This window comes from Suncus etruscus, chromosome 1 (assembly GCF_024139225.1).
Source record: "Suncus etruscus isolate mSunEtr1 chromosome 1, mSunEtr1.pri.cur, whole genome shotgun sequence".
Taxonomy (NCBI): Eukaryota; Metazoa; Chordata; class Mammalia; order Eulipotyphla; family Soricidae; genus Suncus; species Suncus etruscus.
This window is the reverse complement of record NC_064848.1, coordinates 157,232,822-157,249,682: the sequence shown is the minus strand read 5'-3', so window position 1 is coordinate 157,249,682 and position 16,861 is coordinate 157,232,822. Positions and strand designations below refer to the sequence as shown.

The window sequence follows — 16,861 nt, the reverse complement described above, 5'->3', positions numbered from 1 at the left end:
ATCCAATGTGGAAAAATAACTATTATTTGGCTGGAGTTTGAGAAGAAGCTTTTCAGCTTCCCCACCTGTTCTCAGTCAAGCCCCTGCTAGCTGCAGCTCAATGCTCAGAACAGATGCCATGAGACTCATACTCCAGGCTATGATCAAATTCTGCTTCTTGTCAGGGTCATTGGGGAGCATCTAAAAACCCTACTACACATGCTAATTTAGATTAAATCTTGATGGTGGGGGCAATCTGTATCTTTTTTTTTGGTTTTTGGGTCACACCCGGCGGTGCTCAGGGGTCACTCCTGGCTGTCTGCTCAGCAATAGCTCCTGGCAGGCACGGGGGACCATATGGGACACCAGGATTCGAACCAACCACCTTTGGTCCTGGATCGGCTGCTTGCAAGGCAAACGCCGCTGTGCTATCTCTCCGGGCCCGCAATCTGTATCTTGTAAGGAAGCTGGAAAGCAGTTCCACAGCATAGGCAAAGTGAATAGTCATGCTCTCCAGCTCCCAACTACCCCATGGCTAGCCATAGGCCCCTCAGAATGGGGGCCAGGGATTTCTAGATCACCACCCAAAGACCCAGTAGGAGAGTTCTGCAGCAAAAGAGTGAGTTGAGCACTGATGCCACCCCACACTGCAGGGTTCCCAGGTTAACTCATGTGGGACTCTGTGTCATAGCCAAGTGGGGAGTTCAAAGGGGCTGGGCCAATCTCCAGAACCTGGATCCCATCTCTAGGTCAGATTTGGGGCCAAGCTTGGTAACACCAAGAAAGTCTTTCCAAAGAGAGAAGAGGTGGGATCAAAAGGGTGAGGGAGCCTCTGCCAGAAAGTCAGAGACCTGGAGCCATGCTCCATTGTGAGCACACCTCACAGCAGCCTGAAGAAAAAGGCTGCTGGAGAAAGCTTCAGGATCACCCACAAGCTGACTATCCTCAAAGTCTTGGGCAAGCTGTGTTCCTGGGGGTGGGTAGGAGATGTGGGCAGGCAGGCACACAATTCCTCTTCTGTCAAACTGTTTCCATCTCCCCCTTCTTCCCAGAGAAGAACAAAAAGGTCCCTGTGGGCCCCAGTTCTGACCAGTGGGACAGGACCCAAAGCCCGGAGAGTACCCGCCTCCATAGTCAGCTGCCCTGAATCTGGCAGTGATCAAAATCAATAACCCACACAAAGAGATACCAGGGTCACCCCCACAGACTTTCAGAACTCACAGCCCCCTCCAGGGGCTCAGAGGCTCAATATGAGCCCAGCTCCCAGACAAGTGACCCTGACTCAGAACCTGCCAGAAGTGTGGGTCCTTCCCAGATGCCATCACTGAGGCATCCCCTGAGCTTTGAGTTTCTCAGCTGTTTCACATGGGGATCAGAGGGCTGGAACAATCTCATGGTTTGCTCACAGTAATCAAGGCTTCCCCCTCCCCATAACACTCAAACCAGGGGCTCTTCTCTCCAGAGTCAGGAGTCCTGACACAGCCTCTCACCACACAGGAATCCCAGTCACAGAGTGCATGTGAAATTGTGTCACTGTAGTTTTTGGGAGTCCTAGGACTGAAGGAGCAAGCATGGAATTTTAGGGATGAAAGGAAGGCCCATATGGTGCATCTTTCTGGCTCTGTAGGATCCTCAGTGGTCACCCCAGGGTAAGTAAAGGGGCCCTATGCATCCCTGACCCCTGCTTGTCCCCAGGTGCCCACCTCAGCCTTGCCCATCTTGGCAGCCAGCTGCAATGGGGTGAGGCCGTCATTGTTGCACATGGTCTCCAGCTCCCAGCTGCCACTCTTGAGCAGGATCATGTCATACATTCGTTTAACAAAGTCATTCTGTGTCTTAAAGTCCTCTGCCACTGTCACCAATGCATGGAGGATATTGTTTCCCCGGGAGTCCTGGGAGGTGATGTCCGTTTCCTCATTCTCCATCAGCAGCTCCACAATCTCCGGCTGGTTGGTACATGCTGCCAAGGCCAGGGGTGTCTCACCTGAGGAAAGGCACACTGCCACTCAGTTCTCTCAAGAACCAAAGCAGTATTTCTGAGTCTGGAACAGGATTCACTCTTGTCCACCTAAGTAGGACTGTTTCCAAAATTTCCCTGTCTCCCTTGTACACAATCTTCCTTGCCCCCTTCTTCCTTGTGTGTGGAAGGATCAGGAGGAAAAGGGCCTAGAGTTAGACCCCTTCAACAGTTCCTATTTGAGCTTCCTGCTACCACCTGGCCTTCTGCCACTCTCAGTGCAGTAGCCAAACTAATCCCAGCTAACCTGAGCCACACTTGTTCCAAAAAAATGTTCTAGTTCCAACAGTTCACAGGGTTCTGTATCTTCTGACTCTTCCCCTACTCTCATGTATAGCTATCAACCACCAAAACACTTCTTTTACCTTAAACATGCCAGGCTTTGTCATGCCCCATACTTTGCTCTCTGTTCCCTCTGTCTCAGTGCTTCCTCCAGCATTTGTGCTGCTCTTTCCCTCTCCTTCCAGGTTTTGCTCCACTATCATCTTTTGCCTGAGTCACCCTAACTGCCACTGTTTGTTATTAATAGCCTCTCTTCCACCTAGAAAGTCAGTACAGAACCTCCTGTATATATTATGCAGCAGGATTTTCTGTTAAAAGAGAGAGAAACAGAGAGAGAGAGAGTGTGTGTGTGAGAGAGAGAGAGAGAGAGAGAGAGAGAGAGAGAGAGAGAGAGAGAGAGAGAGAGAGAGAGAACACAGGTAAGTGGCTGTCAAGTGGGGTAAAGGGTGGGGAAAGAAATTGGCTACAAAGTTTTCCTGGGTCACTTTTTCATTTTGGGGTTTAAATTATTTTGGTTTGTTTCTGTGGGGAGGGTAAAGGGTAGGTAGGTCACACCCAGTGATGCTCAGGTAGTGTGTTCAGGGCACCATATGTGGTGCTAGAGAACAAGTCAGAGTTAGCCAAATGCAAGGCAAGCACTTGTAATATCTCTCTGACTCATATATTTGTTCTGTCATTTAAATTTGTTAAAGTTTCTTAAGTAGACTGTGCTAGAAGACCTCAAGTTCTCCTGTTCTCTAACTTAAGATTTTAATTTTTTGTTCTCATTTTGTTTGTTTGTTTTTGAACCACATCCGGTGGTACTCGGGGGTCATTCCTGGCTCACTAAGAAATCATTTCTGGCAGACTCAAAGAACCATATGAGATTCCAGGGATCAAACCCAAGGGGGGCTGTGTGCAAACCAAATGCCCTGTCCACTACGCTAGCGCTTCAGCCCTCAGATTTTAATTATTTTTTTTTAATTTTTGTGGAGTTTTGGTGGGTGTGCTCAGAGTTCACTCCTGGTTCTGTGCTCAGTAATCACTGATGGCAAGGCTTGGAACCCTACACAGTGCTGGATAGAATTCAACCCTGCTTTATGTGTGACAAGCACTTTACCCTCTTGTATTGTCTCTGAGCCCCAGAACACTCTCTGGAGTGGTAGAATATTTTGTTCCCTGTTCTGAACATGGTGGAGGTCATACAATTGTATGCTTTGGAGACAGTAAACAGAACATACATTATTCAAGGGGGTGCAACTTCCAGCTGCTTTGGGACTTTCAGAGGGCTGCCCCCCACTTCTAAATGTCCCATGTCCTGGCTCTGTCCCCTGGCCACACCACAGGAAACCCCCCAAGGAGAGAGGGAGGGAGAGAGAGAGAAAGAGAGACAGACAGACAGACAGACAGACAGACAGACAGACAGACAGACAGACAGATAGACAGACAGACAGAGAGCACCCTGGGAGGGCAGAGTCCCAGAAAAATCTTCACCCTCCATCCCATTCCCTTGGTACCCCTTCCTCTGACCTCCTCCAGGACCCATCCCGAGGCCCAGGCGGGGCCGCCACGCACCAAAGTAGAATCCTTCGTGCAGATACTTGGGGTTGAAGAAGACCCCCTTGGCGTGGGCGTTGACGTCGGCACCTGCCGCAATGAGCACCGCGGTGATGTCCCCTTGCCGCCGCTCGATGGCGATGTTCAGTGCCGTCTGCCCTGCGGATGGGACGAGGTGGCCAGGCTTAGCACCGGAGGGCCCAGCCCAGACGCCCTGCCCCGCTGTGGACCCCTGAGCCCCTTTCAAACGCTCCTTGTCTGGCTGAGAATTAGACGCGTGGGACACGGATGTGCCGAGCCCGAGGTCAGCAACTTGGTGGCTCTTAGCCCAACCTGACGGGGCGTGGGGTCTTCGCCCCATCGCCTGCAATTTAGCACCGAAGTGACAGCCCTCTTCCTTGGGTTTCTTCTCCGCTCCTCCACTCTAGAGATTCTAGTTCGCCATAATCTTTGACTTTTTCTCAGAAGTAAGAAAAATCCTTTGAAAAAACTTTTGTTTAAGTAAATAAAAATAAAATGACTTGGGCCCAGAGAGATAGCACAGCGGCGTTTGCCTTGCAAGCAGCCGATCCAGGACCAAAGGTGGTTGGTTCGAATCCCGGTGTCCCATATGGTCCCCCGTGCCTGCCAGGAGCTATTTCTGAGCAGACAGCCAGGAGTAACCCCTGAGCACCGCCGGGTGTGGCCCAAAAACCAAAAAATAAAATAAAATAAAATAAAATAAAATGACTTTCTCTACTCAGAGAAGTTATGGGCCCAACCTAGACCCTGGCCCCTACAAAAACCTAAGCTATTCAGAGCCCCTAAGCATATGAATAACCTATCATCCTTTATCATAAACACCCCCATGAGATTCTCAGAGCAGGATGTTCACTAAACGTCTGAGTTGACAAAAACTCATATGAGAGCACAGTACTGCTTATTCACAACTAATCTCAACAGAGAAACTGCCAGATTTGGTTTCCCTGCTCCATCCATCTCTGCCCACCTGAGAGAGAAAGAATTGAGACCTAAATGAGGCAGATAACAATCATGGTTGTCCTGTGCTGGTCCCACCCAGCTCACCCCACATATTTCCAGCCTTCTTTCCCTTGCTCAACTCTGCCACGCTCATTCCTACTCAGGTCCTTGCCCTTCCCTTGTTCTGGATACTTCTCTTGCAGGTCTTAAGTCAGAGGTCATTCTTCTAACTATCTACTTTAATTTCTTTTCTTTTTTTTTTTTTTTACTCTTGGTTGTTGTTTTTTTTTAATTCTGGGGCCACATCCAGTAGTGCCCAATGCTCACTCCTGCCTCCCAGGCAGATGAGTAAATACTCATCACAAACACTCCATGAGATTCTCAGAGCAGATGTTCGCTAAACATCTGAGTTGACAGGTACCACTCCTGGCAGAACTCAAAAGACTATAAAAAGTGCCAGGGATTTAACTGGGTAGGTCATATGCAGGGCATGTGCTTTAACTTGCCCTGACAATCTACTCTAAATTTTGTTTTGTTTTGTTTTTTGGGCCACACCCTGCAGTGCTCAGGGGTTACTCCTGCCTCCACACTCAGAAATCACTCCTGGCAGGCTCAGGGGACCATATGGGATGCTGGGTTTTAAACCAATGACCTTCTGCATGAAAGGCAAATGCCTAACTTCCATGCTATCTCTCCAGTCCCAATCTACTCTAAATTTATCTATTTCTACTCACTGTCAGTCACAGACTTTATTTTCACAAGATAACTTGAAACACATTTCTAAAATTACCTAGAATGAGAGCCTTCAATTGTCCACTTAGCTGCATCCCTATGCCAAACACAATGCAGCCAGTGCTTCAGAGGATTTGTAGAAGGAAGGAAGAAGGCATGGCATATGGGCTTTCAGTGATGGCCCTCAGTCCACCCTGGGAACCTCAACCTGGGAATTCATCTGTACAGTACATGGCCACCCTTAAACTAAATACCTTCATAGGCCTCCTCCGTGTACTCAGCATTGATGAACCTGTCCAGGATCTGATTCTCTTCAGCGAAGGCTAGAAGGATCCGCACGATCTCCTTGGTGTTGGGGTTGATGTTCAGCAGGGCCTTCATAAGGCAGGTCTTCCCCGTGTCTGAGGCTGTCAGTTTGTGCATGAGGAACTCTGTATATGGGGTCACATATTGAAGCCACAGAAATACTATGCTACCCTGTCCCTCCTCTCTCTTTCTCTCTCTTTTTTCTCTCTCTCACCACACACACACACACACACACACACACACACACACACACACACATATCTCCTTGGTCCTTTCCAGCTCTGCCTCCCTTATCTCCTCTGCAGTTTCCTCCTTTCCCTGAGATTTCTATGCGACATTTTCTTTCCCTTATGCACCCACTCCCTGGGAAGGGACAATTTCACCCACTGCACAGCTTCCCATAAACTTCCCCTGACAGCCGGCTTTCTCCTGATAAGCCATAATAGAGCTCCCACACCTGCTATGTCCCTAATCTCCTAGACTGCTAAGTCTCAACCACCCACAGGTCATCCATGGCACCACTCTAGACTCCTTTCTCTTCCTGCTCCCACCACCTTTAGTCCTACCCATACTGATAGCTACTGGGCTACCAGTAGCTCTGATTCAATAGTAGCCTCTCCCAATTTTATCCTTCCCCTTTTCAAACCCTACTCCTCACCTGTCTAAGGCCTTCCATAGCTCCCTGTTGCTCTTAGAGTAACCTACAAAGCCCTCACTCAGCATTCATAGCAGTATGAGGGTGGGGAAAGATGATAAATGAGATCCAAGCAGGACCAACCCAACTCTCCCCACCCAGCCCTGTGCCCTCTTTCAGGGCACAGCACTAACCAGGCACATCCATGCCACGACGTCGTTTGCAAAGTTCCTGCAGCTCTACAAGCAGTTCCAGCAGCTCGTCCACACAACCCTCTGACACAGCCGCAAAGATGCGCTTTTTCAGCCGCTTCTTCTTCCGCTTCTGCTCTTCCTTGGCCAGGTTTGCACTGAGGAAGAATATGTTTGTGACCCACTTCACATGAACCACCAGCCCCATTTCACTTCCCATGCACCCAAAAGTACGTATACTCATAGGACACTATTAGTCCCTCAACCCCTCCAACTCTTTATCTTAATGCCCGAATTCCCCCTTTAGAGCTTCAGACCCTGGGGTCTGCTTTGCTTTCATAGGGTCTCCTTTGAATTATCACCATAACACTTTTTTAAAAATACACTGGGTAGCATCTCAGGAAATGTGATGGTAAAGAAACATAGCAATCTACCAAGCTCAGTGAGCCTAAACCGTAACAAAGAAGGCTCAACTAGCACCGACCACAAACCAGAAAATCCTTAGATTCTGACTTTAATAACACCCTGGAAAGATCTAACAATCATCTCAAACTGCCCCTTATTGATCTAAGTCTTGCTAATTCCATTTGTCTTTGTGTTGTAACAAACAATGTGAAGTAAATTTGTTTGTACCTGCATGGAGGCACACTATGGTGGTGAGTGGGAAATTGGGGACACTGATAAAGGGAAGATCACACTAGTGTGGGGTTAATGTTTGAATAATTAATGCCTAAAATGACTGAACAACTTGATAAATCATGGAGTTATAATAATATTAGGAAAAAGAAAAAGAAAAATATGCTGTAATGGAGAATGGGGTACTATTACAATGAATGGGTAAGAAGCTTGCCATGCACGTGGCCAACCAGGGTCCAATATCCAGCATTCCCTATGATTCCCTATATTTCACCAGCAGTGATCCCTGAGTGCAGAGTCAGAAGTAAGTCCTGAACACTACTTAGTTTAGCCCCCACTCCCAAAATATGTATATATATTAGAGTCATAAAAATAGCATAGAGATGAAGGTGCTTGCCTTGAGTGACCCATGTGTGGGCTCAGCAATAATCTCTGAGCAGAGCTATGCTGTTTGGTCCAAAAAACAACATATATATGTAAGAGTATATAGAGATATAGAGATTTGGGTTATCATGTAGATTATGTAATGGTGATTACATCAGACCAGGGAAATAGCTTGTAACATGTGCTTTGCATGTACCAGACCCTGAGTTCAGTTCCTAGCACTACCCAACTCTAAAGCACCAATGAGTAGAGCTCTGATGGTCCCTGTACTCTGTCATGGTGAACTTTTTGACAATCAATTCTACTGGGCCCAATCAGAATGTTATCTCCAGGCCCAAGTTTAGTTGGTCAAGAATGGCCAGGAGTGACTCTGGGAGACCCTTCCAAGTAGTGATGACCACCCATATATGGGTGGAGGAAAAGGAAAGTGTCAGTTTCATATTTGTGCTACTTGAATCTCTTCCATTTCTCCCTCCTCACTCCACTCCAACTAGGCAGCCTTGGCAATGTGTAGCCTCTTGTCCTTTGTTTTCATGTGTTCTTACAAAATGCGCACTCATGTTTAATGGTTTTTATGTAATGTTTACTCAACTTATACAGATACATTAAACATGTGTCATTTAAAGTTATTAAACCTAAAGTGATTCTCTGCATGCTGTTTAAATGCTTATAATAAGCATTTAAAATGCATATAATTTATTTATAAAGTATAATGACCCTATTTTCCCTTGCCAAAATTTCCTACTCTCCATAATCATAGGCCCAGACATTGTGCCAATGTGCCCCTCACAAATCCCTTCCCTTGTCTTTCAAGTCCCCTAACTTGTCCCTCAGCACCTTGGCAAGGGGAATAAATAGGAGGACATGGCTCACCAGGGACTGTTGGGGTTGGATGGAGTCTCTGTCACATCATCCTGAGGAGACTGTGGGGAATCCATGTCTTCACAGTTGCCAGGGACACTTGAGGAAAGGGTGAGAGATAAATATAGACAAGTTCAAAATTGGACTCTGGCTAGTCCCAACCAGACCTGACCAGATGGTTCCATGGGTCACTGCTTACCCTCTAGAATAACAGCTGTGTGTGATCTACTCACCATTGGCGAATGTTGGAGTCCATGGGCTTGGAGAAGACAGGGGGAGAGGTCTTGGCAACCGCAGGGTTGGGCTCAAACCCTTCTATCTCCAGAAAGAAGTAGGCACTGGAGAGACACCCAAGTAAGATGAATACAGTTGGGGAAAGGCCTGTGCATTATGTGTCTTGAAACTCTGCTTCAAGGGTGCCTGCCACATAGCAAGGGCCTCCACCTGCTCTGGGCCCTCTGACAACTGCCTCTTGGGGTGGACACTGCCATCATCAGTCTCACATCCAAACTCATGGCAACCCAAGGTCATACAGAAAACAAGTAACAGAAGCTGAGTTCAAATCCAGCATCACTAGACATTTTGGATGATTGAACTAGTGTGTTTCCTGGGAGGGAGGGTGGAGGTATTAGTCCCTAAAGTATTCCTGTTTACAGATGACTACAGGACCAAGGGGCTCACCAGATATGTGAGAAATGACCAGACTCCCAGACCCTCACACATCTGCAGTCAGGCCTCAGGTCTAAAGCCAAAGCCCTCTTAGGGCATGTCCTTAGATTCCTGACATCTGCAGGACCTTTGCTTGCTCTGGAGGGTGAAGGAACAATGGGAGTGACTCTGGCTCCTGGGTTTCAGTTCCCACAATGCAATCAACCCTCTTCCTTCTGTCATCAAGCCCTTCACACAAAAACTCCTCATTGAAAGGCTACACTGGAGCAAACAAGACCTATGTGGGGAGGCCCATGACTAATTGTTATGCCCTCCCCTCAGACTGGGAGAGGAGCCACATGGGCCCATGAGCCACACCTGACGTAGTCCCAGGGAATCAGAGAGATTCACTGTGAGAAGCAAAAGTCCAGATGTCACACCCCAGCCCCACCACCAGAACACCCACAAATGTGGATTTCCATGCTCTCAAAATTCACAGTCACACATTCAGAGACAAATCTGAAGTGAGAGGCAGAAAAAAGAGGTTTGGGTAATGGAGAACCTCAGTTACAGCTTCCTACCTTTCCAAACCGCCCTCAAGCAGGAGTTGCTCAAATAACTATTGTGCATGTGGCCTGGCCCAGGCCAAGCCCTCTCTCAGCATCTGCTAAGGCAACTCTTCTGAGAATTTCTATCCTCTTCAGAAGCAGCAACTACACTTTCTCTCTCCTACCTATACCATATAAGAACTTCCAAGGAGCCTTGTAGAGAAGCTAGGCTCTAAGTTCCAGAGTAGAGAACCAGGCCATTTTCATTATCACCATCCAAAACCCAGGGAAGAATCCAATGGATTTGAGAGCCTGACTCCTGGTGTCCTGAAAGCTCCCACACTGTCCCTCAGCCCTCTGGATTTATTTCTAGCCCAGACTGCTCTCAGGACTAGCCACAGAAGCTGGTCATGGCATAACCACATCCCAGGGTGCAATAGACTAGAGGGAGACACTGCTGCCTGAGGAATTTCTTCTTCTATTGGAGAAAACAGACAAGCCTGAAAGACTTGGAGATCATTTAAAATTGGGGCATGTAGGAGTTGGGGGCATTACTCGATGACATATTGGTTCCTGTCAAGAGAAGCCTCCTGATCTGATTTAAATCAAATCCTTTCAAAAGAAACCAAAGAGAGGAGTAAGTGTCTGGCTGGGAGCCCAAGAACTGTTTCTGTCTTCCTCTGCCTCTGCCTTCTGTCATTTTTGATCAATAGATGTATGGAAAATATTTGGACCAAATGATCACCAAGGCCTGAATTCTGAAGCTAGTACATCTATTAAACATAATACACAATTGCAGTGGACATCAGTGGTCCTCCAACCTAATCACCACTCTATAGCATCCCTGCAGGACCCCAGAAGACCACCCCAAAGCTGCCCTTACTTTCATCAATACTTATACCAATAAATATTTATTGAGCACTGCATTGTGCCAGGTACAGTTCTAGGAGTGAAGGATACAATAGAGAATCTGTGAAAAAATAGTTAATATAGTACTTATAAAAATTGGCCCCAAATATCAGAAGGTTTCTTGACCCCAGAGTAAAGCCATAAATTGCTTTAGAAGACATATTGTCCTCCAGCTACAAGTCCTTCAATGGCAGGAAGTACAATTGCATTGTCTTTTATTCTCCAGTACCTAACACTGGTCCTAACATTCAGAAGCCTAAACTAAACAGGTAAGTAGAATGATGGACAGGTGAAGAGTGAAAGATTGCACAACTAACCAGAACCATAGCACAATGAATAGAGCACTTGACTTGCACATAGCTACCCCAAGTTTAATCCCTGGTATCTTATATGGTCCCTCAAACACTACCAGTAGTGATTTCTGCACATAGAACTAAAAATAACCCTCTGAATATCACCAGGTGTCAAAAACAATGACTGATTGGATGGATTGATGGGTGAATAGAAAGAAGGAAGGGTGGGCTGGAGAGATAGCACAGCAATAAGGTGTTTGCCTTAGACGCAAAAGGATAGTGGTTCAAATCCCAGCATCCCATATGGTCCCCTGAGTCTGCCAGGAGCAATTTCTGAGCGTAGAGCCAGGAGTAACTCCTGAGCACTACCGGGTATGACCCAAAAACCAAAAACCAAAAACCCAAACAAAAAAAAAAAAAGAAAGAAAGAAAGAAGAAAGGGTGTAATTGAAAGACAGATGAATAGACAAACAAAAACCATTAGGGGAAAGTGAGAAGAAAGTGGTGAGTAAAATTTTAAAAATTCTGTAGAGAATAAGATAGATAAGAAGGAGGGTAGAAAGGTACATGGTTGAGAAATTCTATTTAGGTTGAAGGAAAGGAGAGACCAGTAAACTGAACTAGTTACAGATAAGAGTAGCACAATCGTATGATACATGTCATGGAGGTTGCATCTCTCTAGTGACTTCTACTGGGCTCTCTCTTGCCCCAAACTCTCACCTCTCCTTCTCAGTCTTACACAAGAAGCTAATAAGTGGCTGTTTGTCTCCCCAACTCCTCTCCCTCCTTGAAGCCTTCTCTCAGAACCCATAGGAACTGCATAGATGGTCTAGAAAACTCTATCTTCTACAGATCTGAACACCAAGAATACAAGGAAAGGGGAAACTGTCCTTGCCTCACTTGCACTAGGAATCCAGGCTAAGCCACCAGCTGCTTATTCACCTCTCACTCTCTCACCATTATTCCATGGCCGCACCCACATACTCTAACAGGACTAGTATCCCTCCACCATGTTGAATATTTAGGGGTCGTGGAAGGAAGAGATTTGGTAGGGGGGTTATTGGTTTTATTTTTATTTGGGAACCACACACAGCAGTGCTCAGGAGTTAGTCTTGGTTCTGGACTCAAGGATCACTCCAGGTGGGCTCAGAGACCATCTGAGATGACTGGGATCCAACTCTGATTGGCTGTGTGCAAAGCAAATGCCCTACCCACTGTACTATGGCACCAGTCCTGAGAAAATCCTGACCAGAGCTAAAACATCAGTAATAACTACTTTCACCTCTTCAGAGAGGAAATGAACTGTCGGTGCTCAGGGAAAGGGAGAGTTCCAGATTCAAGTGTGGACAAGTTTCTTTGCTCTGGCAAGGTATGATTTGATCTGTTTTGAAGGGGGTCTACAGTTTGGAATAAACCCTGAAAGCACAGAAAACAGCATGAGAAATACCTCAGTGGCAGGCAGGTAAGAGCTGTCTCTGGGGAGTGTTGCGTTCAGGGACCAGGAAAGACACATCTGACAACCAAAAGGACCTTACTTGGGGTGTGGAAACTCCAGACTGAAGTCTTCCTATACGCTCCCTGCTTGCTATCACACATGAGCAGATGGCCCAGTGTCAGCCATGTGAGGCCCAGTTCCTGACCTGCCACCACAGCTGTTTGTTTATTCTTGCCTTTGACCTAGGCCAGGGGACACTGAGTTTTGTGCTGTTAACTCAGGTGAGCAGACAGCTGGGCACCACTGTGTGAGTCAGCAGGTACCAGAAACTCCATCTCATTCTCCATTGAACTTGCTGACCTTTCATTTACCCTTTACTTCTACCTGTCCCCAGTGCTAAGAAGTGTTCTGTGAACTGTGTCCAGTGTTAATCCAGGAGCCCACTAGGAATGAGAAGAGAGGGATGAAGTCCAATCCCGCATGTCACAAGCACTCCACCAGACACTGCAGGCCAGTCTTCTCTCTAGCTCACTACCCTTCTCAGAACTGGTCTGCCTCCTTCACCAGCCCTTTAGAGTCCCCAAGCCCCAGCTTGAGAACAAGATGGGGGGACAAAAACACCTCACCATCTTCTCAGGCTGCAGGCACCTAAATAAAACCTATCTCCCTCACACCAAACTAGTCTCCAAAATACTATCTCTCAGGAGGTGACAACCAGACCTTGAATTTGAAAACATGTTCTTCTGAATTTCAGCCCCTTTGAAATCAAAGAACTATTTCCTGAGTCACCCCAAGTTCAAGAAAAGCCTATCTCAAATGACTCCTTCCCCAGACTGACCAAGTGCTCTATATACTCCAGGTCTCTCTGCTGCTGTTTATAACTTTTTACTAATGTTTTATTACTATTTGTTTGACCTGGACACCCTGGACCCAGGACTCACTCAGGATTCTTGGCAGCTACTTGCAGAAACATACTTGATGATCAAGGAAAAGCTTTTCCAAACATTTTCCTAGTACAGTGCTCTCTCTCTCCTCTCTCTCTCTCTCACACACACACACATACACACACTCACATATACACACTCTCGAATACACACTTGCACACACATTCACACAGATAGGAACACTCATGCTGATGCATTCACACATGCATATATACATTCACACATACTGAGTGCTCAGTTCCCTTCTTTATTTGCCTGTAATCATTTCTTTTTTTTTTGTTTGTTTTCCTTCCTTGCCTTCCTTCAGCCTAACAGTTATATGCAAAATACCCAAATCTTGGGGGCTGGAAAGAAGTAGGCGTGTGAAGCCCTTCAGAGCTTCTTCCAAAGGAGAAGCCACCACATCATAGAACAAAGGTGCCACCTTGCTCCAGGCCCTTGACTTGCCAAGGGCATGAGCAGAGAAAGCCTGGATTCTAGCTCCTCAGCTCAAGTGGGCTGAGAAATTCAGCTGAGCTACAGGAATAGCCTGGGATTTTCTGAGTTTATCTCTACAGAAATGAGTGGTTAGAAGTACAGGGCAGAGAGGTAATCAGAATGTTTGTTGGCTTGGCATCTGTGCTCTGACTTAGATAGACTATCATGCCCAGGTTCATCTCCATGGCACCCAGCTCTGCAGTTGCTCTAGGATGGAGCCTTGGACCCTTTCAGCCTACATTTCAAACCTGAACCTTGGGCTTTTTTTTTTGATAAACCCTCAACAAAGACAACCCCATTATCCCTCCAGAGCTATTGAGCCAAAACAGTGGGTGTCTCTTGTTCCTCCTCTCTGCCCTCCCAAAGGTAACCCACATACAACATAGTTTTGTTTATATGTTTTTTTTGTTTTGGGGCCATACCTGGGATGCTTAGAGGTTAGTCCTGACTCTGCACTCAGGAATTACTCCTGGTAGTGCTCATAGGGCCATATGGGATCCCAGAGATCAAACCCTGGTCATCTATGTGCAAGACAAGTGCCCTACCTGCTGTACTACGATTCCAGCCTCAGACGTCACAGTCTTAACACGTCTGTGTTTTAACCCACTTTTTATTGCTGGCCAATCAAGTCTCACCTATCACCTGGGCTTTCCAGCAACCTCCTTGCCATCTCCCATCTCCCTGATCCCTTCCAGTTATCACTAAAAGTAACCTTATGACACATATGTGACCAAAAGTAGCTTTCCCAGCTGCAAATTTTACTCTCTCAAGATCCTCCCCCATGACCCTCAGGCCTGTCCAACCTCTTTAACCAGACCCTATCCTAAGTGAGAATGGAATCATCTTCCTAAAGATTCTCTTTTGGAGCCAGAGAGGTAGTCAGCAGTTAAGATGCTTGTCTTGCATGCAGATGACTTGGATTCAGTCTCTGGTATCCCTTTGATCTCCCAAGCCTGCTAGGAGTGATTTCTGAATGCGGAGCCAGGAGTAAACCCTGAGCATAGCCAAGTGTGGCACAAAAACTAAAAAAAAAACAAAATTTAAATAGCTTCTGCTACCTTCTCATCACGAGGGATTCCTTGGCCCATGTCTTAAGCACAGGCCTTTCCTCTCCACTGGCTACTTTCATGCCATCTCCTCCAAGAAGGGCCCAAAACTGGCACCCAGGAACAGACTGTTTTACCTCTCCTTGAAATCACCCTGCCTGTTTTTCCCTCTCTCTTACTCACTTTCCACATATTCCTAGGAGTCCCTCTCACCTGACCATGACACAGTAGTGGCCATTTCATTCATTCTCTTCTTGTCCAACCCGCCCCAGTCCCACCCAGGGGCAGGTGATTAGATGTCAGCTATTATTATTAGATCAACCACAAAAGGAAAAGAAGACACCAAGCTCACCTCATCCAAGAGAGAGCCTTGGACAAGGTAGAGGAATCAGGGTCAATGGGCCAGACTAGTCCAGAGAGCACAGTTGTGCTCAGAAGAAATACAACTGTGGGCAAAAACTACTCAAACTGGAGGATTCTGAAGGCTTCAGGACTTGAGGGACCACATGGAGGCTGCTTAGGTCCCAGATACCCAGGGAGAAGTCCTTTCCCTGCTCCCACCTCTTCATGCCCCCAGATAAAACTTGGTCTCGTCTATTTCTTTGTTTTGGTGTGGTTATTGAAGTTGTTGCCCGCATTTATACTTATTTTTTTCTCTTCTTTTCTTTTCTTTCTTTATGTGCTCTGCCATGTTTCTTATCTCAAGACCATGGCTTTTTGTGTGTGTGTGTGTGTGTGTGGTGCTTATCGTTATTGTTGGAGTCCTCACTGGATATTTGACACTTCTTTTTGTACTGGTGGAGTGTTTCACTTTCTTTTTCTCCTTTGTCTCTCAAACTGATGATGAGAGCCTCTAGAAGGATTCCGCCCATTTTCGGCGTATTAGACTTTTACCCCAGTTTATTACTTTTCTCTTCTTCAAACAAAACCAAACTTGAACTAGCTAGTCCTGCCTCCCAGTTAGAGGGGGAAATAAGGGAGGCACCAAGACCAAACAGGTGCAAGACTACTAAATAGTAGGCTAGGTACAGAGGGGACCACATATTCTAGCAGCCCCGGGGGTGAGGGAAGAGGATATGAGAGGTAGGACAAAAACGGAGGTGTAGGGAGGACAAATTGGTGATGGGAATCCCCCCTGATTTTATGTAAATATGCACCTAAAATATTGTCAACAATATGTAAGCCACTATGATCAAAATAAAAATTATATTAAAAAAAAACTTGGTCTCAACCATCATAGCCTTTCCCAGTGGCTCTGCAGACTGACACCATAACAGTAGTGAAGAGAAAGCTTCACAGCAACGCTAACCTGAACAACATGGGGCAGGCACCTGGCTACCACCACTCTAACCTAAAGGTCTGAATGGGATCTCTGTCACAGCAAGTAGGCAAGGCACCAATGAGAATGAACATAAAAGACTCACAGACACCTAGTGCTAACCACTTTTTGCTTCTCATCTCAAGCAGGGCCATACCACAGTGGTCCCTTTAGGGAGGCTATCACAGCTCCCAGCTTACCCCCATAGGTATAATGTCATTGCTCACACTTCCCAGCTATGCCTCTACACCCTGCAGAATGAGAGTCTCAAGTCTTCTCCCCAGGCAAAGACTTCCTAGAGCTAAACCCCTAGCCCCATCCTGCCCTTTACTGCACAGAGCTCTGACCAGCCTCCAACCTACCTCTTCTTGGTGGGGGTGAGCTCTGCTCTCTTCTCCGGCAGGTTCCCCGGATTCACATTGGGGACTGCACCTCTTCTGCCCATGAGGGGCACCATCTCCTTGGGGATGGCATTCATGACTGGAACACAAGCACAGCACAGTTTTCAGGCTGAGGAGATCTGGGGGGGATCTGCTGTGGATCCCATTCATAGCTCCAAGGACAGAATGCTCCCTCTCCTAAGGGGAGCCATGTGCCACCTCAGAGACAAGAACTGTTGTAGCTTCTGGCTCCCTCTATCATTGAACTCCAATGGGCCTAGAATGCACCACATGCTGAGCTTCTTGAGTGGTCTGTCCTCCTGTCCCCACCTGCAGATGAGTCCT

The 16,861-nt window shown here is 46.8% G+C and overlaps 1 protein-coding gene across 1 annotated transcript in view; it reads right to left on the bottom strand.

Annotated features, from left to right (window-relative positions):
- The window catches only part of TRPV3 (transient receptor potential cation channel subfamily V member 3), a 34,944-nt gene extending 18,330 nt beyond the window's left edge, over positions 1-16,614 (bottom strand). Inside the window, 7 exon segments of the mRNA XM_049782347.1 lie at positions 1,683-1,963; positions 3,833-3,973; positions 5,761-5,937; positions 6,641-6,795; positions 8,531-8,617; positions 8,752-8,856; positions 16,499-16,614. Of these exon segments, the coding sequence (XP_049638304.1) occupies positions 1,683-1,963; positions 3,833-3,973; positions 5,761-5,937; positions 6,641-6,795; positions 8,531-8,617; positions 8,752-8,856; positions 16,499-16,614 (1,062 nt within the window).
- Between the last annotated feature and the right edge of the window lie 247 nt (positions 16,615-16,861).